Raw genomic sequence first — 27,808 nt, 5'->3', positions numbered from 1 at the left:
TCATGAATAAGAAAATACTCTGTAGACTATAAAGCACCATACAAACAAAAACATAGTTTGTGTTAGGACTGAGTTATAATCATGTAAAATTTAGTAGTTTGAAATCTGCTTCTCACATTTTCATATTTAAGGTGTGTACTTTGTCTGCATGTGTTTTCAGATAATCACAAAGACTGTTCTGGTGTGTCTTTACACCTCACACGCCTGCCGTAAGTACTTCTAGTTACCCTACCTAAGTGACAGCTTTAAGATCTTTGAGAACCTGAAAGTGGGAAATCCACTGTATTCATTGTCTATTGTTATATAACAAATTACCCTAAACTTAGTGGCCTAAAACAACAAATATTCTGGGCACAAGCTTAGCTGGGGACAGTGGCTGGTCTCACACAAAGGCTGCAATCAAGGGCTCAGCCAGGGTTTCAGAAACATCTTGGGGCTCCCCTGGGGTGGGAGCCACTTCCAAGATCACTCACACAGCTATGGACAGGATTCAGTTCCTTGTTGGTTGTTGTCTGGAGGATTCCTTCATTTCTTGCCTTGTGGACTCTAAACAGGGCAGCTTACAGTATGGTGGTGATTGGCTTCCATCACAGCCAGCAAGAAAAAGCAAGATGGAAACCACAGCCTTGTAGCCTGATGTCAGAAGTTAGTGAAGAATATAGAAATCTGATGGGTGAAGAAAAGGGTTGCCACAAATCTTCATACTCTAACTCCTATGGGGGAAAAAAAAGTGAAATTGCTTTGTCTTATTCTTTTTTAAGAATAACCAACCCCGAGGTCCAGTTACTATGCCCAGCCCATGCCCAAGGGAAGAAGATTAGACAAGGGCATGAATGTCAGAGCTAGGAATTACTGAGAGCTGTATCAGCCAGAATTCTCTGGATAAACTGAACCAATAGAATGTACACACGCATGCACTCACACACAAAGGGAAAGAAAGAGATTCACTTCAAGGAATTGGCTTACACAGTTGTGGGGTCTGGCAAGTCTGCAGTCTACAAGGCAGGCTGGAAATTCTGGCAGGAGTCAGTGTGGAGTTTTGAGTCCAACGCAGTCTGGAGGCAGAATTCTTTCCTCTTCCTGGGACCTCAGGCTTTACTCTTAAGAGACCCACCCACACTGTGAATGGTAATCTGCTTTAGTCCAAGTCAGTAATTTAAATATTGGTCACAACTAAAAATACCTCCCAATGTTTGACCAAACTACTGGGGTCTATGCTTTAGATAATGGACAGAGACACTTAACCATCACGGGAGCCATTAGAGACTGCCTTCCACATTATTTATGGCAATAAATGTTTTTAGCTATTTATCCAAAAAAATAAGTTATTTAAATAAAAAAACATATATCCTACCTCTTTTTCTGTATTGTTTTCATTTTCATATGAATCATATTTTATAGATCAGTGTATTAAAGTTTATCTTATTTTTCTAAGGCCATAGTTTTGATGTTTCAGATAGTTGATATAAATGTTACTGTTTCCTGCAGACAGCCTCTCATTGCTGGCATGTACCTTATGATGTCTGTTGACACTGTTATTCCACCGGGAGAGAAAGGTAATTATCTTTTAGTATTTACCATTATCTTTACTTAAACTATATGAATGGATTTACAGTATTTTTAAATAAAATTTTGAAATGATCTATTGCCCTGAAAACTAAACCAGTTCTTTATTATCCTTAGATTCTAAATAGATTTCTCTACTATTCCAAGCCAATAGTTTATTATATCCATTCTTTTATGAGATGCTAAGGACTGAGACCCATAGGCAGGTAATAGGTTATGTAAATACAAAAATAAATCTTGAGTATTTTACAAATCAGTCATCCATCCTTTAGATGCCAAAGACGAATCTCATCATGTACTGTGACATTAACTACTGTAGAGAATATCAGTTTCAAAGTCAAGAGGCTAGCAAATCCAAGACCAGCTCAGTCTTTGAACTTAGATGCTGGGCTTAATTCCCTATTTGTAAAATGGAGATAATAATAGCTGATTCTTCTAAACTTACAAAAAGCTATTAGAGTAAGTGTAATATTATTTAGCAGTGTATCTAATCATCTGATGAAAATGCCATGTTAAATATTACTCCTTTGTTTTTACTGGGATTCTTGTAAAGTTATTGACAAGTATGATTTCATTATTACTATCAAAGACACATTTATTGAATAACGACAGTGTTTTCGACTGAAAGAGAAGTAAATGAAGTGGTTCCTTCTCAACAGGTATTGTCAATGTAGTTATCTTAAGTGTTTGCAGCCAGTTGTTAAGTTTTTTCAACTGCATAAATTGTCATGATAAAAGTAGCAAATGAAGGGGCACCTGGGTGTCTCAGTGGGTTAAAGCCTCTGCCTTCGCTCAGGTCATGATCTCAAGGATCTGGAATCAGGCCCCGCATGGGGCTCTCTGCTCTGTGTGGAGTCCGCTTTTTTTCCCCTCTCTTTCTGCCTGCCTCTCTGTCAAATAAATAAATAAAATCTTAAAAAGAAAAGAAAAAAGTAGCAAATGAAGCCTATGTTTTCGCTGACAGGGTATCTTATTTTGGCGCTAGGCATTTTGTTTATGAAAGAAATTAAATGTGAGGGCCAGAGGTTATTAACTCATCTTAGTAAACTGGCTGGCACATAATAGGCCTTAACACCTGCTGCATACCTGAGTGCATGTTTACTTTATAGGAACCCCCCCCCCCCCACCGCACCCCGCCGCCTAGCCACTTGTGAATAACCTGTATATATTTTTAGATGAAAATGCTATTTTCCAGTTGGATAGTGACCCTTTTTTCTGTGTTTTCATTTTGAACAGTGGTGAATTCTGACATTTCGTGCCATTACAAAAAGTATCCAATGCATGTCTTTGCCTATAGAGTTCACACTCACCATTTAGGTAAGAACTTTAACTTACAGGTTAAATTATAAATATTTGACTTGCCGCTTGCTAACACTATAAATGTAAAATGTAAATTGTATTTGACTTTAAATCTGTTTCAATGAAAGATTTTTGCATACTACCTTGAAATTGTGTGTTTTTTCATCGTATCGTTTTCATTAAAATACCTAGCATTTTGGGTTCTGACAATATTCAGATTTTATTTTGAAAAAGGAAAGCAAATGATGCCTTTTATTTTTCTAATACTTCATGACATTACATGATTGTAATTCGTGTTCATTACAGGTAAGGTGGTCAGTGGATACAGAGTAAGAAATGGACAGTGGGCACTGATTGGACGCCAGAGTCCCCAGCTGCCACAGGTGTGTAGAAACTGGTTTAATTTTTTTAAAAATATATAAAGTATTATTTGTTTCAGGGGTACAGGTCTGTGAATCATCTGTCTTACACAATTCACAGCACTCAGCATAGCACATACCCTCCCCAGTATCCATAACCCAGCCACCCTATCCCTCCCCCACCTTACCCCTCCAGCAATTAAACTGGTTTAATTTTGAGACAAAAAAAAAAATAGTAATCAACAGATAGTAGTCTTAGAAACCCTTATAGAATCCTTGTGAATTTCTCTAGAATCCTAACATCTCTAAATCTACATTTATTGTTTATCCAAACTGCGTATAACCTCCTTTTTTTACAACTTCCAGCTTGACTGTTTCTCTTAACATTTGTAAACATGCTGGTGAATTGTGTGTCTGTGTGTTCATGTCTTCATTGTCTCTATCCAGGGTATGCCAGGCCTCACGTTATCAAAGCACATAGTTCTGGGTTTTATTGGCAATTTTAATGAATCAATGTGTTTATCTTCTTGGTAGGCTTTCTACCCTGTGGAGCACCCAGTAGATGTGAGTTTTGGTGACATATTGGCAGCAAGATGTGTGTTCTCTGGTGAAGGAAGGACAGAATCCACGCACATTGGGTATGGTTTTGTAAATTCCAGTATTTAAAAATACTTTATTGGGGCAAGGCATGATTATAAGTGATAGATATGTTTGTGAATGAATTGCACAATTTTTTATTATCATGAACAATTATAGCAAACTGTATATCGCAGTTTCTCATTTTCGAGCTGAGTGATTAGGATAAACTCCAGAACATGTGCTTATTTTTTTATGTTTCCTTTCCTCCTATTTATTCAGAACCCTGAATATCACACCTCTATATATTATAGATGCCACAAGAGTATATATTATTTCCTTAGGTTCATTTAATAAAGAAAAATATAATGGATTATGAATTTTTTTCTCAAGTGTCTTTTTGTCCTATGTTCAAATTTAGGCAAATATATAGCTTCCCCATTTGGTGGTGTCCATTAATTACTCAGAACTGTGACTTTTTTTCCCTGTCTTTTAAAACTTCTGTGTATTCATTTTTTTTCCAGTTGTTTAGGCTACCAAATAGGAACAATAATTTTCAGCTCTTTTCCAAAAGACAACCTTAACTAGTTTTCAAATTATTGAGCCTCTTTGAAATACATGTATTTTATAACCCTAAGTAAAATTTTCAAAGCACTGTGAACGCATTCAAAAAAAGTTTGCCTGAATTAAAAATGAAAGATAAAATGTCTTTTTTTTTTTTTTTTTTTTTTTTTTTCAAAAAAGAACCAAGAGCCTTCTTTCCATGTTAAATTAGGTTATAAAATATTTACTGATGCCACCTGGAAGCTGGAGTTTTAAGCCATTTATCTTTGATCAAAGAGAGGTTACAGAAAGTAGGCATCTGAAAATAGATATTAAATGTACTAAGGTTGAGTCTTAAGATGACAACACTAGCTCTTGGTTGTCAGGGGAAACAAAAGCTGCTGAAGCCGGTGAAAGTAAAAAGGCATTTGAGACAGTGGAATAGGATTTTTTTATGTCACTCTAAAGGGTTGCTGTATTAATAAACATCAATGTTAAGGCTAAAGATGGGACAGTTAAGAAAAAAATTAACAAGTTCTATTAAACAAGAAACCTCCAAGAGTTTTGCTTTTGAATAAATTTTGTAAGTTTGGGAGAGATAAGGAAAATAATAAAATCATGATGTTGCATGCTAACTGTAAGAAAAAGTTTGACAAAGTAGATAAGATTAGATTTAAAGGAGTGAGACATTCACTTCTTAGTAGTCATTATTATTATTATTATTATTATTATTATTATTTTAAAGATTTTAAAGTGAGCTCTGCACCAAATATGGATCTCACACCCACAACCCCAAGATAAAGAGTTGCATGCTTTGCTGACTGAGGGGGCCAGCCAGGTGCCGCCTTACCAGCCTTGTAATATATGAGTCATAGAGTATTGATGAGCTGTTTTCCGTTCTATGTTAGTGTAGATCCTCTACAACTTTACTTAAGTGCCATTGGTAATTTTAATAGCCTTTAGAATAGGTAGACTAAATAGGAAAAATATCCCTTTCAACACATTCTACATATTAGTGTATAAATTCAAGTGTGGAATACATAGAATTTTTGGTTTAAATAATCTGGGAGGTCTTATAACTTTGGCCAGATTGTATCCTTTGAGTATCCTCCATGAGACAGTATCAGACATAGAAATGAGTGACTTATTACAATGCCAGGATGAAAGGCCAAAGTAATCTGAAGAAGCCTGTTTCATCAGGAGTTCAGAATGATTCAGTCTTTTAACAAATGTGCATCTTGCTTTAAAATAATACCTTAAAATGACTGTACCAGTCTCTCTTTTTGTAAATCTCATGTGGGCCACAGGGAATGCTATTTTGAAATACAAATGAAATAGAAAGAAATTATAGGAAGTTAAGTTATTGGATGAGTCCATATTCTGAATATTTAATTTATATTAGGGCAGCATTTTTTTCCCCTGTAGAATGATAAACTAATAAGACAGGTTTGAATAAAATTTAAATATGAATACAAATTCTCATATTAATGCATAATATTCCTGTATCACTTAATATACATTTTAGTTTTAGAAAGGTAATAGTATCAATGCATCCGTTTTATAAAATACAGGATACCACTGCCACAGGGAGCTATAGAATTACAGTGGAGAATGTAACCAGTTTAAAAAAAAAAAAAAGAAAGAAAACTAGTGTTTTATGAGTCTGTTAAATGAGACTCTGCAAATCTCTCCCTTTTCTCCCTTCCTGCCAAACCCCCAACATGAACATACATGAACATGTACCCCACCCACAGCCCTGGGCACAGGTTAGAAACATGAGCATAAAAAGACTCCTCAGATACACGCAATTTACCACAGGTCGTATGGGCAGCAGATAGTCCTCCATGCCTTGGAAGAACTACAAGCATCTTGATTTTAATTTTCTTAATTCTGAAGCTACCTGGAAACTAGGTTTTACAGGAAAATTCTATCGGTGGCCTACCAAGAAGATGTTCAGCCAAGTAATTTTTCACCCAATCCAAGCTTAACTCTATATTGAGCTAAAAATCTTAAGACTGGAGAAAATTTTGCTTATGTGGAACAATCATATTTAACTAATAAAAAGCCCTTTTAAACATAGGGACTGATTTTTTTTTCCCAGCAGGGATGCATCACAAAATACAACCATTAAAAATTAGGTGGATTTTGAGATAAGACATATAAAGAAATTTACCAAATGGTAGTAATTTTTATCTGGGTATATTAAATTTCTTTTTAAATTGTAAATATGAATACTATGTCTTAGACAAATTTGCACCAATGTTGGGGTACCTGGGTGGCTCAGTGGGTTAAAGCCTCTGCCTTCAGCTCAGTTCATGATCCCAGGATCCTGGAATCGAGCCCTGCATCGGTCTCTCTGCTCAGTAAGGAGCCTGCTTCCTTCTCTCTTTCTCTGCCTGCCTCTCTGCCTACTTGTGATCTCTGTCTATCAAATGAATAAATAAAATCTTTAAAAAAAAAAAAATTGCACCAATGTATGTACTAACAACATAGTACCCATTAATCAATGGAGAGGCTATATTTTGTGCCTGTCTGCATTACATATTTTATATTCCATATGACACTTCTCTGAATTCCTTTCAAATGTTCAGTCAAGTTTAAACAAACAACCAAAAAAAGAATTTTATTAAGGCAGCCGATTAAGCTAATTAAGTCAGCTAATTTGCTAATATTTTAAATTAACTCTTGAGAATTGGTAGATAATATTTACATATTTGGTCAATTTGTTGGTCATATTTTTCCTTTGGAGCCAGTTATATCATATACATATGAGAATGTATAATGAATATTCATAGATACTAAACACAGCACTTTAGTCAACTTTTAAAGTATATTATATGTAAAGGTAAAATTATATGGACAGAAACTCCTTAATGTGTAAGTTTAAAAGAACCATGAAAGCTCTGAAGAAACGATTCAGAGTTTTGAAAAATAACTTCTTTAACGTGTCCTATTTCTTTCCAAAATCAGTATTTCCCATCATTGTTTTTTGTTTTGTTTTGTTTTTTTAAGCCCAGCATCTGTTGAGCGTAAGGGACCTAGGAATGAGGGAGTCATCGAAGTGGAGGGAGTATCACGGTCTGATACACAGTCATCACAGACAACAAGATTTGTGTTTTTTTAAAAGGTTCATTCAGAATATTTAGTACTTTCTTAAATCTCTATTACATATCTTTATAATATGAAATAATATATTTTATTAAAACCCTCCTAAAACATAGATGATAAATAGGTAGATAGATAGACAGATAGATATAAATATTTTTCTGGAATGCCCTAGACGGAGTTCATAAAATTAATGTGACTCAGCAGTGTGATACATTAGGGGCTAACAGGCTATACCATAACAAGTTGTAAACATTTATTAAGATATATTATTCATTCTTCCTTCCCTCAACAAATATTTATTGAGGGCTTAACTATTTTCAAGCTCATCACAGCTTGTCAGATTTAGAGTGAGCTGATAGGAAAAAGTAGTTATCACATAAGCACTTTATTTTGCATGAAGATGAAAGAAAGGCACCACTGTAATTTGGGAATATAAGTGATGCTAGCAGGCATCATTTAGAGAATCACATTGGCGTTAGGAAATGCTGAAAGGGCCATTCAGCAGAACCAGGGCAAATGTGTGAACACAGCCTCTCTCCATACTTTCTCATATTAATAATCATTAGATTGACAGAGTTGAATTGTGTGTGTTGTCCTCTATAGAAAACAAGGGTAGATGTGTCAACATTCTCCCTTAGGAATACAGAAAGCAGTTTGATTTAAAGTCAGAGCTTCTTTTATTTATTATTTTTTTTCTTTCGAATGAAGGAAAGATGGATGAGGAATAAAATAGGCAAACTGGTTTGCTGATACTAAGATTTGAGTCCTGACATATTTAAGATGTGATTGTTTCTCTGTCAAGTAGGAGAAACTTAGCCACCTTAACTACGAGTTCGATGATAAGTGGAAAGGCATAAAGTCTGATCTTTTCTTTTCCTTCAGGTCTTTAATGAATTTTTCTTTGTGATAGCAAAGATTTTAAAGTGATTTGATCAGTTCAATTTTGTATCAGAGAATCAGTACCTTAAATGAATATTGGTGAGCTGATTATGCTGTCTCATAAAGTCATGTGTTTAGAGATGAACATGGACATGAGGTAAAACAGGTAAAATGTGGAAGGATCTGTCCATGGATTAGTGGCAAGTTTCAATTATAACTATATACATTTACTGATTTTTTTTTTTTTTTTTTTTACTTTCACTGGTTGGAAGAGTTTGCTTGATTATTTTGCTTATCCTCTCTACACGATGATTCAAGGTCTTCTAAGCTAGAGCCACATCTTAAATTCCTTTTCCCTCATCTCTGTCTCTTGATCTACACATTTTTCTGCATTTTGAATGGGGAAAGAGTGGACAATATGGTGAAGGGTTCTGGCTTATTACTCTGGCACCAGCCATTTCTTTTATAACACACAGCTTTCTGGCCAGCTCCAGTGATGTTAAAATGAAATTCTTAGGGAGGGTGTTTTTGACACGTGAAGACGTGTGTAGCGAACAGGTGTTTGTTTGGGGCTGCACCTCACGACTTGCATTTCACAGGAGAGGCAATTACACTGACAGGTATCAGATTCAGAGAGTGAGAAGCCAAATGACTTTTAAAGCATGAACAGAGCTTCCTGTGGCGGGGATTCATTGCTGTGGTCTCTCGGGGGCTCTCCATTTTCCAAGCTTACAGAAACCACATCCCTGTTTGGAAAATATTTTTTGTTCCTTCCCTTGCTCACGTCATTACTGTTGCTATGGAGAGGAAGTGAGTGCCACATGACATTGCTGGAAAAATCAACATTGACGTATTTTTGTACAGCAAATAAGCCACTTCGCAGCTTGTTTTTTATTAGCAGAGGCTTGCTAAAAATTGTCAGAACACCAGAAAGGAAACATTCATTTGCGCAATCTACCTTGGAAATGAAAGTCTTGTGGAGGTGTATCAAGATAACTCCCTCCTATATTATGCTTAGCTAAATAAGTCAATCAGAGAAAGGCAATTATCATATGATCTCCCTGATATGAGGAAGTTGAGAGGCAACGTGGGGGGTTTGGGGATAGGAAAGGAATAAATGAAACAAGATGGGATCGGGAGGGAGACAAACCATAAGAGACTCTTAATCTCACAAAACAAACTGAGGTTTGCTGGGGGGGTGGTGTGGGTAGGGAGAAGGAGTGTGGGGTTATGGTCATTGGGGAGGGTATGTGCTATGGTGAGTGCTGTGAAGTGTGTAAGCCTGACGATTCACAGACCTGTACCCCTGGGCTAATAATACATTATATGTTAGTTTAAAAAAAAAAAGATAATTCCCTCCTAATGATGGTGAAGAAGATGAAATATATGATAGCCCTCGTGAACTGAGGAAGAACAAAACCATGTGTTAAGCTATTAGGCATTACCTTGTGTTGTTTGGAGCTTGTATCTTAGAAATGTCCCTCCCGCTGTTTTATTTTTTTATTTTTTTTTTTTAAAGATTTTATTTATTTATTTGCCAGAGACAGAGGGAGAGAGAGAGAGCGAGCGAGCACAGGCAGACAGAGAGGCAGGCAGAGGCAGAGGGAGAAGCAGGCTCCCCGCCGAGCAAGGAGCCCGATGTGGGACTCGATCCCAGGATCCCAGGATCATGACCTGAGCTGAAGGCAGTCGCTTAACCAACTGAGCCACCCAGGCGTCCCCCTCCCGCTGTTTTAAAATCTGTTTTTAACAATTGAGTCTTTCAGCAGCAGGGCACTACCCCATTGAGATCTGAGCCATTAGAAGAGGTTAGGACTGACGTCCCTTTGTACCGTTCCTTTGTTTCTCTCTTTACTTTCCTGCTTGCCAAGGTGCCACGTAGGATATCAGGGGCCCATTTATGATGTCTTAGTATCAATACGGGATTCTCAGTTCATCTGACCCTGCGGCTGGAGACAATTACCAAAAACAAGATCCTAGGCTCTCAGGGTTAAATGGAAAAAGCCATTTATAAAGACTTGTAAATAATATATGATATTTCCGTTAAAGTGTTCTGAGTTTTACCATTATTAAGTAAATAATTAAGATTTTTCCATGAGGCATGTACTTTGCCCAATCTGCGAGTTTTAGCAAATGGAAGGACTAAAGGATGAAAGGATTTAGAAGAGGAAGGAAAGTATGTCCCTGCTACTCAAATGCCTTTTCCATCTGCAGTATTGGGTGATATCTATGGAGTGACTGCAAATGGATGCTCGATTAGGAAGTGGAAATGTACCTTTGACAACATGCTTTAGATGCTGAAAACTGTGACAGGTTTTAATGAAAGCTATAAAATAAAGGCACAATATTTTCACCTCTGAACCTATTGCTGGCAGATTTACTGGTTGTCTTTTTCTTGCATTAAGAATGTGTTTTATGTGAGTAGCTGATTTGTTATGTCTTTTTTTTTTTTTTTGCTTGCAGTGGCACATCTAGCGATGAAATGTGCAACCTATACATTATGTATTACATGGAAGCCAAGCATGCTGTTTCTTTCATGACCTGTACACAGAATGTGGCTCCGGAACTGTTCAGATCCATACCACCAGAGGCCAATATTCCAATTCCGGTGAAGTCTGACATGGTTATGATGCATGGACATCACAAAGGTAAAGCTGGTACTCGTTTAAAGTAAAATATGATTTTGTAGTTTGTATTTTCTTGTGTGTCTCACTTGACTGTATAATTAATGCTTGAAAGCATCCACCTTCTGTCATCACATGTACACGTAATCCAGTTCCCACTTTTCCCTCCTTTTTTTCTTTTTTTTTAAAAGAATTTATTTATTTGACAGAGAGAAATCACAAGTAAGCAGAGAGGCAGGGAGAGAGAGGAGGAAGCAGGCTCCCCGCGGAGCAGAGAGCCCGATGCGGGGCTCGATCCCAGGACCCTGGGATCATGACCTGAGCCGAAGGCAGAGGCTTTAACCCACTGAGCCACCCAGGTGCCCCCACTTTTCCCTCCTTTTAACCTACCTACCTTCCTGACGTGCCCCCATCAAAACAGTGAAAGTGAAGAATCTAGTAGTGGAACAGACTAGTTTGGGGACCAGTTCAATAAATGCAGCTCTCTTTCTTCATGTAATTCATGTTTTCTCACTTCCCCATTTGATTATTCCGTAGTCAGTGATGACATGCAATTTATGGATTTATACACCCGGTTCTAAAGAGTGAATTCAGTTTGCCAATGAAAATGGTTATCGTCTCCAACCGCACCCTAAATTATCTATTTTAATGGGCCTCCTCAAGCAAGAAGAGTTCTTGATTTATGAGGCATTACTAATCTTGGCCTTTTTGGTCTCATTCTCAGAATTGTTGATGAATTTACTCTTCTTCTGAAAAATGTTCATACTGATTGTCATTTCATTAGTTTAAAATTGCAAAACCCACACCCTGTTTTATTGGATGAAGTATACTGAGACTTTCCTGAGTTTTACAGATCTAATCGTAAAATGCCAGAGCGGCTTCTTATGTCTTTCTGTTGGAAATTTTATGAAAACAAGTTTAAATAGCAATTAGATCACTTATTAAAATCTTAATATGCTTATAGAATTTGCCTTAAAATATTCTTAAAGTATCCTTAAAATGTCACTAAATTCAATTTTTAAAAATACAAGCAGTTTTTTTAATGCATTTTTAAAATTGTCTCATGTATATATTACTGAAAGGGTAATTGATCTTGTTATTAAGTCAGAAGTCTGGTAGATGGTGGTTACACTGGAATTTTTTTGTGTGTGTGTGATTAAGAACATTTCTGCATATAAATTCTTCATACTGTTTTTCGTTTGTTTATTTTTTAATTTTTTTATAAACATATATATTATTAGCCCCAGGGGTACAGGTCTGTGAAACACCAGGCTTACACACTTCACAGCACTCACCATAGCACATACCCTCCCCAATGTCCATAACCCCACCACCCTCTCCCTACATTTTTTTTTGTTAAACATAAGATCCTAAAAATATTTTTATGTTGATAATATATTTCCAGTAAACTATTTAACATATGTGATATATCCCACAAATTTATGCTCAGTTTTTTTAATCCTTTACAGAAACAGAGAACAAAGATAAGACTTCTTTACTACAGCAGCCAAAAGGAGAAGAAGAAGTATTAGATCAGGGTATGTATGCATAGTTTTATAACTAGGCCTAAAAAAGTATTCGTGTTCTAATTAGGCAACCAACTTTTAAAGTTACTGAGATATTTTAGGTCTCTTTATCAGCCTCCATCCCTATGCACTGTTGTTTTTATATAATACATAATTCATGAGAAAATGGTCATTTGTTGTCCTCTAGCTTTGAAAGTAAATTTCCTCGATGTAATTTAAACTCATTAGATTTTTCCACCTTTGTTTTAGTTTTTTTAATATGGTAAGTTTTATATGTAGTGCAAATACAATCACTAGAAACAATTGGTTGGCTACTTTTGAAATCTAAAGGATTTGACCATTTAAAATCTTGTGTACTTTGGGCGATGTGTTTATTGACTCTGTTTGAAAGAAATTAAGACTTATCCTTCATCCTGCCTCTCTTGAGGCACTCTTCTCTGCCGTCAGTAAAATAGGAGGGATTATCAATGTAGGCATTTGTAGTTTTGAGTTAAGTTGCTGTCTGATGAGTTAAGAAAGCATCATTCTTCCTCTGATCTGTTTCTTTGAAAAAATATCATATATTGCACGTGTTGACACTGAAAAGTTATTCTTGTCTATCTTGTTTTCTTACTAGTTGTTTCAAAGATGATACTTTGTGCTAGGCGTTGGAGTATATTATCAAGTTATTTTGGACTAGATACAAGATATTTTTTAAAGCATTTAGTTTTATGTTCCTCCAAGCATGTGTCTTATAACAACATGAAGTGTACAGGAAATAAGATTTTTCTTTTGGCAACGGAGAGAAATTTCTCACTCTTTGGATTTTGTAAACCACTGTAGGAATTCTTCAAAATGTATTCTTTTAGGTCTAGGCCAAAGACAATATTCTTGCATTAAGAGTATTTACAAAGTTGATGAATCCAGACTTTTTAAAGGAAGACATACACTCTGAAAAGGGATTAGGGAAAACTTTAATATAAAAGTTTTAAATTACATAGAGTCTGTTCCATAACATTTAATTATAACAAAGTGGCTTCTGGAAAAAGAATATAGTTTTAGCTCAAAGTTGTTTCTACTTTCTTATTAAGTCAGAAAAAGGGAGATGATTTTATGCTAAATAGTTTATATACTAAATGGCTCATATTAAAGTATTGAGTATGATTTAAAATAGTTAAACTTATTAATCTGTGTATAGAATTGTAAGGAAGTCAGTAATTATAAATAACATATGGTAGTATTAACACTCTTTGTTATAACTGTACTGAAATTTGTTCAGATTTAAAGTGAATTATTTTGATATTGGATGCACTATTTGAAATACAGGCCTTTGAAATAATTCGAGTTATCTTAGAATACATTTTGAAATACTAACATATGTGATAAAGTATAGAATGAGACCACCATTTAGTGGATGTGCCTTATAAAATGATAAGTTTCTGTGGAAACTGAGGTTGATCTGTTTTCATTTTCAAGTTATTTGAGTTGTTCAAGGGACACATTGAAATTTCTGAAAGATTAGAAACCCAGAGGTTTCATTAGCAAAAAAACCTTAAATGTTAGGTTTAATCTCTTCTTTCCAAATGAGATTTAAGAGATGTCATGTATACCTAAAAACCACATCCTTTAAAACGCTTTCATATTTTGCCATTCACTTATACTTTCAAGTTTGATGATATATGTTTATAATATTAAGAAGTTTAAATATACCCAAAGCCTTACTGGTTCCAGAGAAGAATTCTGTGGACACAGAAGAAATTATTTTCTCAGAGTTGGTGTTTTATTCTACTTATGAATAAAAAAGCTGTAAAGTGATTTAACTTGGGAGAAACATATATTCTTCTGACTGAACTTTCATACTGCAGAAAATAGGCTATGGCATTCCTATGTTGAAATTAGGGGGCCCATGAAAATGTCAGCTGCTAGGTTATGTGAAGGCAGATAACTAACCAAAAGCCATTTCAGTGTCCAGTATAGCCCATATATTATTCTGCAGGGCTTTGTGCACTACTAGCCTAGAATTTAAAGAGAATAGAGAAATATACCAAGTGCGTATTTGTGCACATAGTCTAATTGATTCGCTAATGAGATCAATCTATCTCATTGCAGTGCACAGGACAGACCTACTCATTACTGAGAGACTATCCCATTCTTCTCAGAGTTGTTTGTTTGCACAAAATGTGTGTTTGTATTAATTCTCTGGGGAGATAAATTGGCCAGGGAGCTAATAAGAGGGGTCTAATTATTCAAACAAATTATGCCACATGTGCTGATTTTTAAGTAAGCCCCCCAGCTCAACCTTTTGCCTTAGTTTGGTGCTCTGGCCAATACAATTTATGTGCAAGTACTCCGCCAGCTTGTATCGATCCTTTAAATATTTTAAATCCCCAATAAATAAAAGCTGTGAGTCATTTCAGGTGTGCTAGCCACAAGTTAACAGACGGCATCTATGTTGGTCACACAGAGGATGTCAGACCCCCATTGGAAATAGAACATTTGTGGAGCAGGAAGGGAAAGACCTCAAACGTCAGAGGACATGTACTCAAAGGCAAGTTCTGTACCCATCAGTGGCTAAACAATATAGTTCTGCCTGGATAACACAAACGATATTGTTTTTACTTCCTATCTTAATATACTGGAAAACATGTAGGAAGATAAAGGTCAAGATGTGCAATAAATGCTCTGTTGGGAAGAAGGGATGACTTTTACTCAAGTAGTAAAAAAAAAGATGGCGGTAAAGATATTCATATGCTATAAGCTGGAAAAAAATTTTTTTTTCAGCCTATAGATTTTTTCCTACTGTGCTGTGTTCTTTTTCCTGCCATTATTTATTTATTACTCTGTTTCTCCAGGAGGACCAGAAGTTGGGGGTTATTTGTATTCTAGTTACAAAAATAATTATCAATTTTTTTCAGAATATTAATCTTGATTGGAGATTTTACTAGTTTAAAAGGAATAGTTGAGTTATATGAATCTAAGTACTTAAAAACACTCTTACCTCCTGCAGTATCCTTATCTGTATTTGCTTCCTGAAGAAGAAAATCTGGTGTAAGGCTCCGGTATCTCAGACTTATCTCAAAAGATGTAATTATGAGAAATACCAGAAGAGCCTCATTATATGACAACTTTCTGTCAGGTTGTCCTGGATCATGCAACAATGGGACATATTTTTAATGAAGCTTTAATTAAGTCTGTGGGGGTTTCATTTATTTATTTATTTATTTATTAGATTTTATTATTTATTTGACAGAGAGAGAGGGAACACAAGCAGGGAGAGTGGGAGAGGGAGAAGCAGGCTCCCCACTAAGCAGGGAGCCCCGGATCAGGGGCCACGCCAAAGACAGATGCTTAACAACTGAGCCACCCAGGTGCCCCAACTGTGGGGAGATTTTTAAAACATAATGCTTATTTGACTGATTTGCTAAATAATATTCATTTAAAAAGAAATAGAATTTACAGAAAAATCCGAAGAAGCAAATAAAATTCATACATCATCCCTAGGAATATGGGTATATATGTACATCTCAGTGTGAAAAATATATTATCGACACATTATTTTAATAATATTTAGAGCATGTGTGCATAGTTTTGCATCCTGTTTTTTAAATACTATATACTGAACATTTCCTCCAGCTATAAAAATCATTGGCAAGCGTGATTTTTATTGCCTGCATATTATGTGTATATTCCTGCCCATACTGCTTTGAGACTAGTCTGTTTTTCTGTAGGTAAGCTAATCTGTGATTGAGTTGATTATGTCTGCCTCCAAGCAGAAAAACACTAGTAGATATTCACAATGAACTGAAACCTTACTATCCTTTGAAGCCATTGTAAGTGAAGAATTGCCTGGCTCTGTAATAAGTACAGTAAGCTAAACAATAAAACTCAATTAGACATTGATTCTAAGAAAAGGAAACAAATCCTGGGAGACTATATTATAAGAAGGGTAGCATTGAGGTTTTCCAGAGCAGACACAGGAACACATCCTCTACTTATAGTTGGCCCCATTTAGGAAAATAAAGTGTTTTATAAGTTCTCTTTATTTCGTAGGCCTCATGAGTTCTTATATCTGTTCACTCTACCACTGATACAACCCAAGCTTTCTGTCAGCATTGTTTGGGTAAAGAATAGGTTCTGAAACCAAGAGGTTTACCAGCTTCAGGCAAGAATCTATGCAACTACTATTAGGAGTTCTGATTTTGGGTGTTTCTCTCCCTTATAATTCAAGGTAAAGGTGCAGTATTGAAATTTATGTTAGTTGTGTTGAGAAGATTTGATGTCTTAAAAAACAAAAAAAACTCATGGCAGAGCTGAAAGTCAAAATCTACAATAGCCGTTGTCCTTGTTATTGTACATTATGCGCCAGACAGCATTTCTTTTGCTGCAGAAAGGGCCTTTAACATGTTTTATTCAGTTTGCTCCAAACTCTTCTCATTGTAGTCTTTGTGCCCTCATATAATCAATCTTCCTACTCAAAGGTCAGCATGAGCGGCTATATTCCCAAGGCAGGGAGAATATGACAAAAATACAATTTGTAGAGGGAAAACACTCCATGACCCCAGATAGTTAAAGGTCTTCAGACACCTTCTGTGAAACAGAATAATTTCACAGTGGTTTTATGCTAACAAAAATGAATTAACATTGGCATGTTTTATCAAATAAACAGAATCAAGGGAACACAGTTGCAAGTTAAAAAGACCATAGTCTACTGTAAATGCTTGTTAAAGTAACCGTTGGTAAATCATTTCTGAGAGGAGTGATACAAAGGCTAGACTTAGTAACTAAAATTTCTGTTTCTTTGCTTTGTTCAAAATAGAACACTCCCTTCATTCCCTAATAAAGTACAAGTGGTTTTAGTAGCATCTTCTTGGCTAATTCTAAAAACCCACAATGCCACTTTGCTGTTTGAAAGAGGATGCAATTCTTGTTTGCATTCCCATTCGCTAAAAATTTATCAGTTCTTTATGATTTACGAGCAGCTCACAAGTCTTTATATATTGAACTCATCTATCAAACACAATTCTAAATACCCCCCAAGGCTCTGGGAAGCTGAGTGGATGCTGTTTTGAATTGGCTTCCTAATCGCAGAATAGGCAGATGAGAACGATCATTTATCACACAGTTGTGCTTTCTGATATACATCTGTGTGCATGGTAGTTGCAAAACCCATCATCTGCTAACTTCCCCTTTTCTATATTTGTCTCCTTTGTTCAATTCAGTAAAAGAAACAAATAATAAAGTTTTGCTTCGTTTGCAATCCTTGAGCTGGCCGTCATGATCATGTTTTATTTCACGAACCCTGGTAGGGTCAATGTTAGTGATAAGTCAACAGTTAATAAACCGAATCAACTGACCAGAGGGGAAAATCAAGTAGGTTATAAACCAAAATATTAAAATCTGAAAAGAAATGCTTCTATTTTTCCATTCCTCATCTCTTTCTCATTAATTAATTATTATGTTCCATGTTGCAGTCTCATTAGTTTGGTTATTTGGCATACTTTATCTGTGGCTAAACTGCTGATGAACATCCTATTCACTTTCCAGGTACCACAGAAATCACAGAACAATAACAAAAGTTGTTTGTCTTAGGTAATAAAGTCCTGGTGACACGTGGGGGAAATGGGACTTCATATTCTAAAGCTTACCAAATGGATCCTGATCATTTTTTTAAATGCCTCCACAATTAAGATTTTTACACTGTTTCAAAGTAACTTATTTTATTATTCAATAATTTTAAAGCATTTTATTAAAAAAAAAAACTCACGGGGCAATTTTTTAATGTACGTTTTTCTTCCAGTTTATCTCACCATATTCCGGAAAGTAAACCAAAGACATTTTCATGTTGATGGTAGAGAATAGTGAATGGTCCCTACTAACTAGAAAAATGCCCATTGAGTCATGAAGTAGTTAATGGAAGCCCACAACTTAACGAATTGGGAGTTGAACTGGTAGTGTTTCAGATTTTCTCCTACTGTGGTGTGTTCTTTTTTCCTGGCACGTTAGCTGCTACCACAGTTATGTTTTCCAAATCCAGACCCACGCAGTCAAATTACTTAAAAGAACTAGAACATTTCTGAGTTTTATAAGATAAGAATCAAAGTTTAAGTGAGAAAAAGAAAGAAACAGATTCACTGCAGCCTAAAATCATCAAAGAAATATTTTTATTGCTATTGATAGCCGAAGCAAAGGGTGACATTTTTAACAAATTATTATTCATTGCAGAATAATTTACTGAGTATCTGCTGTGATAGGAATAGTAGTAATCACTGGAAATATGACAGTGAGGAGGAAATGAGAGGATTTTTAAAAATTTTTTCACATATGGGGCGCCTGGGTGGCTCAGTGGGTTAAAGCCTCTGCCTTCAGCTCAGGTCATGACCCCAGAGCCCTGGGATCAAGCCCTGCTCTTTGCTCAGCGGGGAGTCTGCTTCCCTTCCTCTCTTTCTGCCTGCCTCTCTGCCTACTTGTGATCTCTGTCTGTCAAATAAATAAAAATCTTAAAAAAAATTTTTTTTCACATAAAATCATATTTATCCCTTGCCACCTGTCCCTTCCCAGATAAGTGAAATATACAAAAAAAAATTTAGAAAATCTTACAAAATTTGATCAGACATGTAAGGTATATTGCCAGCGAAGTGAAAACTATTGAAGAGACAGAAAAAATTTCTACTTTTTCAAACCATTGTTCTTTAGGCCAGTTTTGTGCAAGTCACTATGTTACATAGATATTGACCAGTTTACAACCATTTTACGTTATAATATGAAGAAGACAGGCCAGGAAAGGACAAAAAGAAACATGCTCTGTTAAAACACCCAGCACCTGGCCTCAGAAGGCAGTTAATTTAAATAGAAAAATAAACAAATATAGTAAGATTGTCAGGTCCAAGGTAATTTCACAGGAAAGGGTTTATTGGCCATTATAGATTTTTTTTTTAAAAAGGGGGGGTGGGGGGGACAACCTGGATCCAATAAAGTGATCAGTTAGAAGGCGGGCCCCTCATTCATGTTGCTCCTTCAAATCCCTGTTCTACTTCCTCCTAGATGTGCAGGTTAGTCCTTTACCATTAATTTCCCCATCTAAAATGAGGACAAGGGGTATTTTGCAGATATTAAATGTATTAAACTGTATAAAGTAACTCAGCAAAGTAATTAGGTAATGCTAAACTCACAAACCATATTAGCTATTACTATTATTATCATGTATAAAGTACTTGTTTATCTGTTATCTCTGTCAACAATAAGTAGGGTAACTATATATCCAAGTTTTTCCAGGATTGTCCTAGTATTAAACAACACCCTTTCTCTTCTCAAATGTGTCCCAGGTTGGGAAATAAGTTACACGGTCATTTTAGCAGTAGGAGCCAGAATAAAATTAGAGAAGAGCACTGTGGAATACATAGGTGGAAAGAGCTGAGAAAAGGCGGGGCGTATAACCCGGGAGTGTCCATGTTATTGGCTCCCATCGCAAGTCAGTTCCACAGAGGTAGGTCAGCTTTATACCATTACAGACAGATGATGACATTGAAGGCAGGGATGAAAATCGGTTCTGAGGAAGGGGAGAAGGCCAATCAGGTGATAAGAATCCCAAATGAATCATGGTAGTAGTGAGTGAAAAAAATGGCACTGACATATCAGCGTTGACAAATCAGTTGACTTTGTGATTCACTGGTGACAGAGAGTTGAATCCAGCTTTCTGGACTGATTGACCAAGACACATTTCATCATCGGGAGAGATACCATAAAACGGATGAAGTCTGAGGAGGAGATTAAGAGCTCAGTTTCAGACATGTTGAGTTCAAAATTCCTGTGAAACAGACATCCAAGTGGAAATTTCTAGAGGGTGGTTTTAGCTATCAGTTTGGTAGTAAGAGAGCTCCAGATATGAGAGTCATTTGTCTGGAGGCAGCAGCTGAAGACTGGGGAATGGCTGGTATTTCTTGATAGGAAGGACCTTTACCAGGGGGAAGAAACGATGCCAAGGATAGACCTCAGAAAACACCAGTATTTTCATATGCTGGGCAGAAGAATAAGAGAAAGCAAAGAAGACAGGTGGAAAAGATCTAGAAAAAACAATGTTGTAAGAAAAGAGTTTCTGAAGGGACCAGTGGGTCAGTATGAAAGGTCTCTTGGCTTTGGCAAGTAGGAGCTCTTGAGCAACTCGTGAAGAAGTCATACAGGCGTGAAAGAAGATGTGGAAGCAGATACCTGTGGCCTCAGATATGAGGAAGGGTAAAGTGGCCTTGCACTGCCCAATACAGCAGACACTGGCCACATGTGGCTATTTAAAAATGGTTATACATTAGTTGGAAACAAGTAAAATTAAAAATTAAATTCCTCAGTCACACTAGCTACATTACAAGTTCTCCATAGCCCCGTGTGTCTACTGGCTTTCATGTTGGGCAGCACAGGTATTGCAGAAAGCATGATTGCAATGATTGCAGAAAGCACTGTTAGACAGTGCTGGAATTGTCAAAGGAAAGGGAAGGCAGAAAAGTTTGAAAGATGTAGTGCATCTGAGGAAGGTCTCTCTTGTCTCCATGGCCGCTCAAGATAACTGCAGAGTGAGTGTGCTTTTAACCTGAGTCAAGCCTTTGGCAAAGAATTTGTATTAGAAAAGAAAAGAAAGGAAAGCATTTGGGAAAGGCTCCGGAGGTACTGGGAGGTCTGGCATCCAGAACACTGGAATGGGAATAGTTCTTTGTCCAAAAACCGAGAGAGAGTGAGAGAGAAAGTGCAAGTACCACTTCCTTTGGTAAAACTAGGACGCAAATCACTACAAAGCCACAGTGACTTGGTGAGAAGTATAGGGCTATAAATTTAAAGGAGCTTTTTTTTATTATTATGAAAATCCCAGTATTTGAATACTAGATAAGAACTGAATTTTTAAAAAATTTTAGGTAAACTACAGATTGAAGCAGGTGCATGTGCATGTTGCAACTAGATTTTTTGTTGTTGTTGTTAGTAATTATAATATAGTTACAATTTGGTGATACCTACTTTAGAATATACACTGGACTGGACTTTTCACTTCTTGAAATTCACAAAACAATTCTGAAAGGTTGTATTAATTCATTATCTTTATAATGTTAAGTAGCTTGTTTAATGGCACAGAATAGCCACTAAGTGTCGGGGTTGGATTCAAACACACCTGGGAAATACACACCAGACATTGTGACAGTAAAAATTCAGGGGAAGACCTGAGTGCTACAGGAGGACAGAGCTGAGAGCCCTAATCCGATCATCAAGGTGCCAAGGAGGCCATCTTGGACGTAAATGTCCCTGAAGTAAGATCTGAAGGCTTAGGAGCTAGTTGGTTACTGGGGAGACTGTGTCCCAGGAAGAAGAAACCTCTTAACTAAGAGTTGACATTCTAGGAAGGGGAAGCCATGTGGCTATACCATAAACTAAGAAGAAAGAAGGGACTCTTGAGAAATGAACCTGGGGCAGAGACCACACAATTTCCTCTGTTTATTTTCTCCTCCACCCATCACACTCAAAGCTAGATATATATGGCTCGAAAAAATACTTAACATTTCAGAATTTCATCTAGCCAGTACCGCAGTAGAGAAACTCTCAGCTTTGCGCCTAAGGATGTTGGAGATAGTCATTTAGTGGTCTCTCTCTCTCTCTCTCTCTTTCTCTCACATGTAATCTCCATAAATGAGATGCAGCCCTGCAGCTTTGCTTTCATAAGGCCAGTGCAGCCTGTGTGCAGCCAAACCCATTATATCGCTAAAGTTTGTTTTCCTAACCCAGTGATCACTGTGAATGACAATTTCAAAGGGACCGGAGCGCTGTGCATTTTCTACTTCATCACGGCTCTTAGATTTTTACTGACACACCTGAGTAACTATGCAGAGTGACGAGTCTGCATTCCTCCATCAATATTAGCCTAATGACATGGATTCAAGTTTTCAAATGCTGATTTTTATCCTTAAAATAATCTTTTGTTTTATTTTCTATATATGTGTTGCACTGCATAACAGCACATTCAACTATGTATGTTTAGTGGGGGTGGGGGGCCAGAAGAATTTAGCAGCAATGGATTAATTTCTTTCCTGTGAGGCCAAATGCCACGGTGGCCTAACAGATTTGGTTGAGTTGTAATTTGCTTTGTTCATTTTACTGAGATTGGCCCTATTACTTGGTAATTATTTTTTGATTGAAGATTTCACCTGGGATCAGCTGCTTTCCTGGGCAAGAATGGAAAACCTACTTTGAATCGTTAAACCAAGATATTTGTAAACATGACAGGATCTCTTAGCATCATTTTAGAAAGACTCCACATCCCCTAGTACAAGTTTTTAAATCACATATTCTTCAGTGGAATGTGTCCTAGTTAAACCGGTTATCATTTTCATTTCCTACTGGTCATAAAAATAAGATTTTGTAAATGTTAACTGACCATGCTATAAATGTAATTAAAATTGAAGCAATGGTACTCTATTGTCATAACTGATTTCATTAGCAACATTTGGAATAGGTTGAGGAATAAGTAGAAATGAGTGTTTGTTACCTTTGGGTTTGGCTTTAAAAAAGCAGATTCATGTTTCTACTGCGAATGTAAACATGTTTCCCATTCACATAGTTGATATAAATGGACTTCAAGCCATAGATGTAAGTGATGAAGGTTCAAATGCTTTATGAAACTTCCATGGTCATATTTTATATCTGTCATAATGCTTTATAAATCATTATTGTCATGGAGTTAGGTTATCATATCCAAGTTTACATTTTAGTATAGAAAGACATAAAATATATTTTAGTGATGAATCATTCCAATGATACTAGTTTATTAAGATCTTCTCTTTTGTTTGAAAGTAATTTAGAATATTCTTGCCTTGCAAAATTATTTTTCTGGAATTTGTTCATTTCTTGTTTAAAATGAACAACGGGAGCTATTTATGGGAGCACAGCCAACAAAATAATAGCAATAAAACTTTGGTTTTCCAATTTCCAAAAAGATGTGTATCTATTAGATTTCTTGTGTTTTATAGCATATGCTGAAAAATATACATTTAATTTCTTGTACATTATCCTCTAGTAAGCTTTGAAAGACAACTTCAAAGGGTTTTCCCTGAAGGTAGCTGGTTCCTGATGTAGCTGTTGATAATAGCTTTAGAAATCTGATGAACCTTAACTTCCACATCAGTTCAGCTCTACTGTGAAAACCATTTATTGAAACTTGCCATGCAATCATATATACATTGTTTTGTTTCCACTAATATGCAAATAGAGGTAATCTGGTGTTATTGGCTCCTGAGATAAGAGAAGGAATAGGTGGTATATGAAGTGAAATGGGAAGCATATTATTTTTTTTTAATTATTCTGGAAAATCGTTTTTCCCCTCCTGCTTGAACATCTGAGAGCAGCCTTCTTGCTTACTTACTATGCCAAATCAAGAGATGAAATCCTTAAAGCACAGAATTTCGTAAATTTTGCAATCCTACCAACCTTCCACTCTTTATGTCTTCTCTTTTTTCCACAGGTGATTTCTATTCACTACTTTCCAAGCTGCTAGGAGAAAGGGAAGATGTTGTTCATGTGCATAAATATAATCCTGCAGAAAAGGCAGAATCAGAATCAGAATCAGAATCAGACCTGGTAGCTGAGATTGCAAACGTAGTCCAAAAGAAGGATCTTGGCCGATCTGATGCCAGAGAGAGTGCAGAGCATGAGGAGAGGGGCAATGCTATTCTTGTCAGAGACAGAATTCACAAATTCCACAGACTAGAGTCTACTTTGAGGCCAGCAGAAAGCAGAGTTTTGTCATTACAGCAGCCCCTACCTGGTGAAGGCACCTGGGAGCCAGAACACACAGGAGGTGCGTTTAGGGCTTCTTTCAAAAGAATGAGTTGCGGAGTGCTACAATCCACATTAGCAAAATCTGAAGGGAATAAAAATGAATGGGAGAAAAAACTTAACCATCAAAAGAACTCATCAGGAAAAGGAAAAAAAAAAAAACTCAGATATGAGTTATCAGATACTACCTTTGAGTTTTTGTTTTGGTCCAATACTACATAAATTTGGTGTCCATTCAATCTCTGAGCCAGAATTACTAGGACCAAAAATATCTAGATCATGCTGGGGAGGGAGGCACATGAAATTCAGGGTAACAAATTCTTACCAAATCGGTATTCTCTATTTTCCTCGATGGAAAGCAACTGAAAATTCACCACCTGATATATTAAATCTCAGTGTATGAAATGCTTATATGCTACCTTTTAAGGTAATTAAGTTCCTTGCAAAGGAATGTTACGCTTCCAGCATTCTCTTCCAATCGACTTGTAAAATAGAACCATTTTTATGACTTTGATTTCTTAAGCTCATTATCAATTACTATCTTAACTGGAAAATTGAGTAGTTATTTCTGAGGGGACCTCCAGCAAATCAGAACCTTTTGGATTTATCTTTATTTCTAACCAGGACTGGCTTCTGTACCTCCAAGGACAATACCTTATTCCCTTCGGGTTTCTATACCAGCAAGCTATGGATGCCTCACCTTTGTCTTTAACTGTGTTGTGGCCTCTGTCGTATTGTTTGTTTCATGTTACTTGCTAATGTGGAAAGCTAAATAATACAGCATGTGGAGATAATCTCTGAAAAAGTAACGGGTATGGGTGCATGGCAGCTGTCCATGTGTAGGCTGGAATGGCGCAGGCTGCCAGCTTGGTGTTTTCAAATACAGCTTTGCAGGAAACCATAAATTATTCAACACCCAGCTGATTTTTATTTATAATTGAAAAAAATTAGCAGGAGGTGCCTTTTGCTCACACAGAAGTTTCAAGGCCTGTCCATTGGGACTGATCTAATAGTTTCTACGGGCTGCTAACTGGGACCCAGATTTTTACATCTTCATATTTAAATCAGATCAGCCCTGCTGTGACTTCTTCTAAATTTATCTAATGAAACTGTTTCTCAAGAGGGGGTCCCTGAACTGCATTGCATCGCAACCAGGTAGAGTGCTTATGAAAAATCTAGACTCCTGAATCCTATGAGAGAACAACGAAATTGACACTTCTGAGTGTGGTGCCTAGAAAATCTGCAGTTTTTCATGCCCCATCCATCTCATAAACAAACTCGAGTGTCTTCCTGAACCTCCACATGAAAGATAGTAAATGGTGTAACCCATACAACATGAAAATATAAAAGGCAGAAGGGCCTCTTTGGTGAGAACACAGTTCTGTTCAAGTGTGAAATGTTAGAGTTGCAGCCCACTCATTCCATGATGTCTCTCTGTCACTCCTGAATTTGAAAAAATGTGGTTAGTTATTGATAGGTATCCTAAGTGTCCGTTGTAGAAATCATCATTTGACTTAAAGTACTATATTCCTAAAACGTATTTAGTTATTGATAGGTATCCTAAGTGTCCATTGTAGAAATCATCATTTGACTTAAAGTACTATATTCCTAAAACGTATTTAGCTTTTCTAGGGAAGAAATATTTAAAATAGGGGCGCCTGGGTGGCTCAGTGGGTTAAGCCTCTGTCTTCGGCTCAGGTCATGATCTGAAGGTCCTGGGATCAAGCCCCACATTAGGCCCTCTGCTTGGCAGGGAGCCTGCTTCTTTCTCCCTCTCTCTCTGCCTGCCTTTCTGCTTACTTGTGATCTCTGTCTGTTAAATAAATAAATCTTTAAAAATATATACTTAAAATACCCCAAGTACATTTACTTGCTAGATCTCATACCTTATAGGGTGGTCAAAATGACAGTATCCAAGGAGAAAATGATTCTGCATGATCTGGGTCAGAAAATTCCCTTTGACTTTAACTATGTGGGTAAATGTCACTGAATTAAACAAAACAATGAGTCATAGAAACATACAGCATGAATCCTAATTATAGAAAGGAAATGTGCATGTATTTCCTTTCTGAAATGATTTATTTTAGTGTTACATCACTATCCTGATTCAAAAACTTTTTAAACGTTAAATTAAAAATAGCGAAACTCATTTTTAGGTAAGCTATTTCTGAGTCTTTTTCTTTTCAATTTCCTTTCACCATTTACCATAACACAATGTAATAGCAAACCTTAACTGAAAATGTTTCATTCCTTTGTATAAGCCAGAGAAAGACCTATCCTCAGGAAGCTTCCATTTGTAAAGAAGAAAGTAGGAAGTTATTAGCATAGAGTACCCAAATAAAATATATTAGTAGTCTAATTCATGTGTAGTTCCTAGGGTATAAATAAGGGGAATAAATTTGATGGATAATTTTCCACTGTTTTTCTCACACCCTTTCTTCAGGCAAAACTGAGAATGGGATCCTAATTGTCTGGAAGAATTAACTATCTCCCTAAAATGCCCAATGTACTGTAAGGAATTATATTAGCCTCAAAGAAGAAGGTGGTTTCTCATATGAGATTATTACTAAAACGAAAATGTAAGGCAATCATGTTGCTCAATAGTATAGCTCATACTCACTTCACATATCTTTGAGAACTATTTTAATTTTCAGAAGATACTGAAGCCTAGAGAAGTTAACCCATTTCAATGAGGTCACAGTCTGAATTTAAAACTGAACTTAAAAGTAGAATGTGCACTATCTGGTTCCTTACACTTCATTACCGTTGTGCTCAAAATACGGGGTGAATTGATTTGCCCAGCTCAGATACACGTTCCCGGAGCTCTGGACCATCACTGCTTAGAAGCTGGAGAGTTCTACTCCGGACCCCGTTCTGATGTCTATCATTCATGGCATTAGTGCACCCCAATGTCCATCATTCATGCTGCAGCACCTGAGATTTCATTGACTGGACCATATTTTGGAACTGTAGTACAGTAATGAACTCCATCCAGCTGATTAGAGTGGTCAAAGGTGAAATATTGATCTGTTCAAAAATCTGGATGTGACTGTGTGTGGTAGACCCAGGACTATGTGAGGGACTGCCTGTGTTCTGTGGAACACAGAAACTACTCAATAAACAATGTAATACATTAACAATAATTATGGTTATAATTGCCACCATTAGTGTCACGTCAGATTGAGATTTCAAAATTTTAAACACCAGAGTAAGAGAACTAAATATTAATTACTTTAACTTAAGCAGCACCCGTGAGAGAATTTTCTTGGAATGTGTAGGAAAGCTGTAAAATTTGGCACTCCAATTTTATAAATTCAGAAAATGACTTGGCAGTGTTCTACCATAATGGGAATCTGTGGCTCTTGAAATCTCTGATCACTTATATCAATCTGCCTTGATGTTTACTTGTTATATATGATATACAGTTGTGAAAATATTCAGCTAGGTAAACTGAGATGCAAATACAGTCCTTTCTACATTTAACATCATTTGGTTTCTACCATTAGTTTGATATCTGTATGAAACAATATTAGTAGGATGGGTATAA

General features: G+C 36.4%; 1 protein-coding gene across 20 annotated transcripts in view; it reads left to right on the top strand.

Moving 5' to 3' along the window:
• Positions 1-27,808, top strand: part of PAM (peptidylglycine alpha-amidating monooxygenase) — a 154,841-nt gene that overhangs the window by 87,440 nt on the left and 39,593 nt on the right. For 7 of the 20 annotated variants that reach the window (XM_032335646.1, XM_032335643.1, XM_032335642.1 and 4 more), the window contains exons 7-15: positions 161-209; positions 1,489-1,556; positions 2,803-2,883; positions 3,172-3,248; positions 3,759-3,862; positions 10,794-10,978; positions 12,424-12,492; positions 14,924-15,007; positions 23,948-24,283. In XM_032335646.1, coding sequence (XP_032191537.1) covers positions 161-209; positions 1,489-1,556; positions 2,803-2,883; positions 3,172-3,248; positions 3,759-3,862; positions 10,794-10,978; positions 12,424-12,492; positions 14,924-15,007; positions 23,948-24,283 — 1,053 coding nt within the window. The remainder of the gene's footprint in view (positions 1-160; positions 210-1,488; positions 1,557-2,802; positions 2,884-3,171; positions 3,249-3,758; positions 3,863-10,793; positions 10,979-12,423; positions 12,493-14,923; positions 15,008-23,947; positions 24,284-27,808) is intronic. The other 13 variants (XM_032335648.1, XM_032335645.1, XM_032335644.1 and 10 more) reach the window with 3 other exon arrangements.

The sequence above is a fragment of the Mustela erminea genome, chromosome 3 (assembly GCF_009829155.1).
Source record: "Mustela erminea isolate mMusErm1 chromosome 3, mMusErm1.Pri, whole genome shotgun sequence".
Taxonomy (NCBI): Eukaryota; Metazoa; Chordata; class Mammalia; order Carnivora; family Mustelidae; genus Mustela; species Mustela erminea.
The sequence above is the reverse complement of the archived record's forward strand: the minus strand, read 5'-3'. Positions and strand labels throughout refer to the sequence as shown.